Source organism: Musa acuminata, chromosome BXJ3-7 (assembly GCF_036884655.1).
Source record: "Musa acuminata AAA Group cultivar baxijiao chromosome BXJ3-7, Cavendish_Baxijiao_AAA, whole genome shotgun sequence".
Taxonomy (NCBI): domain Eukaryota; kingdom Viridiplantae; phylum Streptophyta; class Magnoliopsida; order Zingiberales; family Musaceae; genus Musa; species Musa acuminata.
Window position 1 is genome coordinate 41,285,038 of NC_088355.1, and position 2,986 is coordinate 41,288,023.

Consider the following 2,986-nt stretch of genomic DNA (forward strand, 5'->3'; position numbering starts at 1 on the left):
CCGTTTGTGGGCCATCTCCAAAACTAGACCGGCATACTCCACCATGATCAGGTCGTCCAATCAAAAGCTTTATAGATCGAATTATTATTCGGAATAGAAAATTGGGCTATGCGTTCGGACCAAACGGGACGAACAGGTTGGCCACATGAGGCAGCTAAACAATCGTGGTCAGCGGGCATAGCCTTCCTAATCCTATGCCACTCCCACCTCGCGGGACGACAACCAGCCATCCACCCACAGCTGGAGCGAGAGACGGAAAGCTGATGCTGTTCTCGCGAGCCATCTGAAACGGGTTCGGGTGGGTCGGCGTTTATATAATGCGCTGCCGCTGCTTCTTTGTTGCCATCCACAGGATCTCCAAGCCCTCCTTTTTTTGGCAAAGGACTCATCACGGGGGAAGAAGGTTCGTGGAATCTTAATTAGTTTCCCCCTTTTATCTTTGCATCTACTGTTCTTCAATTCCGATCTCGGAATTCTAGACGTTTAATCCGGTCAAATCTCTGTTCAAAGATCTATCGAGTCCCTCTCCTCCTTCTTTAGATCCTTTTCTCTCCTTCCGTGAGCTGTCCGTGTTCTTCCTCACGGGGTAGAGCTTGGTGCCTCTGATGGCTTAGGAAGTCTCTGTGGATGTTGCAGGAGATGGATCCGGTGGAGAGGTTGACCTCAGGGTTCGAGCGCTTCAAGAAGGAGGTCTACGAGTAGGTGGCCTGTGGGTCAACTGATGCCAGTCTTGTGTTGTTGTCCCCTTTCATTCACTCGATTCATGCTTTGTTTCCTTCACTCGAACTAATTAACACGCATGATGACTGCTTGCTCTTCTGCTCTGTGCCTCACAGGAACGACCCCACTTTGTTCTCTCAACTCGCACAAGGTCAGAGCCCCAAGGTAACTAAGCTCACTCGCTCATCTTAAGGCCTGCATGAAGTTAGTCGTATCTGTGCGCCAAAGAGAGAAGACAGGGAAGGAAGAGAATAGAGTGTTTCCTCCTTTCCTTTCTCATGTTGGGTGTTGCAGTTCTTGGTGTTTGCATGTGCCGACTCGCGAGTGTGCCCGTCGGTGGTGCTCAGCTTCCAGCCTGGGGAAGCCTTCATTGTCCGAAACATCGCCAACATGGTACCTCCGTATGATCAGGTCAGTAGTGTACTCTCTCTCTCTCATCATTGCAGATACTTGTGGTTGGTCAATTTGGTGCTCATTTGGTCCCCCCTCATCGTGGGTGGTGCTCCTGCAGACAAGGTACTCCGGGGTTGGGGCTGCCGTCGAATATGCCGTCGTCCATCTCAAGGTCAGCAGTCAATCACGTTGTTTCCCCTGTCATCTTTTCTTTGTTTGGGAGGTGGAAAGGTGGAAGAAAGTTGCATGCCCGCGTGCTGTCTCTGATGAAAAGGAGTTTGAACATTGCGTTCGGGGATGTAATGAGAGAATCCATTCTTGGATCACATTAGCTGATCTTTATGTTCTTCGATACACGAGATCTATCATAATTCGACCTTCGTACTGTCTCTCACTACATCTCAGTAAGCGTATGGCAGGTTGAGTACATCGTGGTGATCGGTCACAGCCGTTGCGGTGGAATCAAGGGGCTGATGTCCATGAAAGAAGACGGCACCACCAGCAGGTGAGGAACACATCCAATCGACAGTATCGGCACGCTAATGTCTTCGCATCGACACTATTAACTCAACTGATCGATTGCGTTACTTGTTGAATATTGGCGTAAAACTCCCTTTGCTTGACGATTCTCACGAAAAATTGTCAGAAAAACAGAGATCACATGCAACTGATGAGAGCAACCTCGTCTTCTTTAACTCTAATCTTCATGGACAAGATGAATGATCATCTTTATTTGTTTTGATCAGTGACTTCATAGAGGAGTGGGTGAAGATTTGCTTACCAGCGATGGAGAAGGTGAAGGCCGAGCACTCGGCCTTGCCTTTTACGGATCAATGCACCCAATGCGAGAAGGTATTATTGTTCTCTTAACCACAGCCGTTCAGAAAAATAAGCAATCGGCAAACAACTATCTTCCTCTTTTTCTCTTTCATTTACAGCCATACATACAGGATCGAATTTTGTGGTCTAATCACTTATGATAATATCTAATGCATCTTTTGAACTAATTGTTATGAGATAATTGATTTGTAAGTAATTTGTTAACTTGGTTGAGTTTGAATCACATAAAATATTTAAATTAAATTAATAGTAACATACATGCTTATCATCACTTATAGGTTATCATTTTCTCACTTAAGTAAGACTTGACATTCTTTCCAAGAACATGCTACGCTATGACATGCCCATTGACCTCATCTATTAGCCTTGAGATGCAGCCGTTCACAAAGGTTGCTCTGTGTCGTCTTCAACCTCTCGCAGGAAGCGGTGAACATCTCCCTGGAGAACCTGAAGACTTATCCCTTCGTCACGGAAGAGGTGGAGAAGAACACGTTGAAGCTGATTGGGGCACACTACGACTTCGTTGCCGGTAGTTTCGGGACTTGGGAGATATGAAGCAGCGTTCCGAAGCCCGGCTCTGATGGCGAAGCGGAAGCCATGGAATAAAGCTGTGGGTCTCTCTCTTAAAATGAGAATAGTTTGCTTATGATGTATTGCATGGGTTTCGTTCCCCTAATAAAGGGTTTCTTTGTCTTCCTTTAATATGATGGTATCTTTCAATTTCGCGACGGTCGGTTGCCTGCGTTGTTACTATGTAGTATTGATTAGTATAAGCATTAAAACATCCTTATATTATTTTTATATAAAAAAATTAATAACAAAATCTAAAATCAGATAGTAGTTAATCAAATTTACAATGTATATATTTCGATTTATGAGCACATCGTCTTCAAGTTATAGTGATGTCGATTTTAAAAGAAGATTAAATTTATCTTCTCATTTCTTACTATCGTTCACATAATCGTTGTAAGCGATGGATTAAAGATATTTATAAAAATATAATAAAAAAGTATAATTATATTATAATATTAAT

At 44.0% G+C, this 2,986-nt stretch overlaps 1 protein-coding gene across 5 annotated transcripts; it reads left to right on the forward strand.

Moving 5' to 3' along the window:
- Positions 1-302: 302 nt before the first annotated feature.
- Positions 303-2,681, forward strand: LOC103993053 (carbonic anhydrase 2). Of its 5 annotated transcripts, none has more exons than XM_009412980.3 (8): positions 316-403; positions 637-698; positions 837-885; positions 1,015-1,131; positions 1,232-1,285; positions 1,533-1,618; positions 1,860-1,965; positions 2,374-2,681. In XM_009412980.3, the coding sequence occupies exons 2-8, from the start codon at positions 640-642 to the stop codon at positions 2,506-2,508; spliced, it is 606 nt and encodes a 201-aa protein (XP_009411255.2). In that variant the 5' UTR covers positions 316-403; positions 637-639; the 3' UTR covers positions 2,509-2,681. The 5 variants fall into 5 exon arrangements, with proteins under 5 accessions (XP_065016876.1, XP_009411255.2, XP_018684190.2 ...); XM_018828645.2 differs by having other exon boundaries at positions 359-403; positions 637-709; XM_065160804.1 differs by lacking the exon at positions 637-698 and having other exon boundaries at positions 303-403.
- Positions 2,682-2,986: the final 305 nt, after the last annotated feature.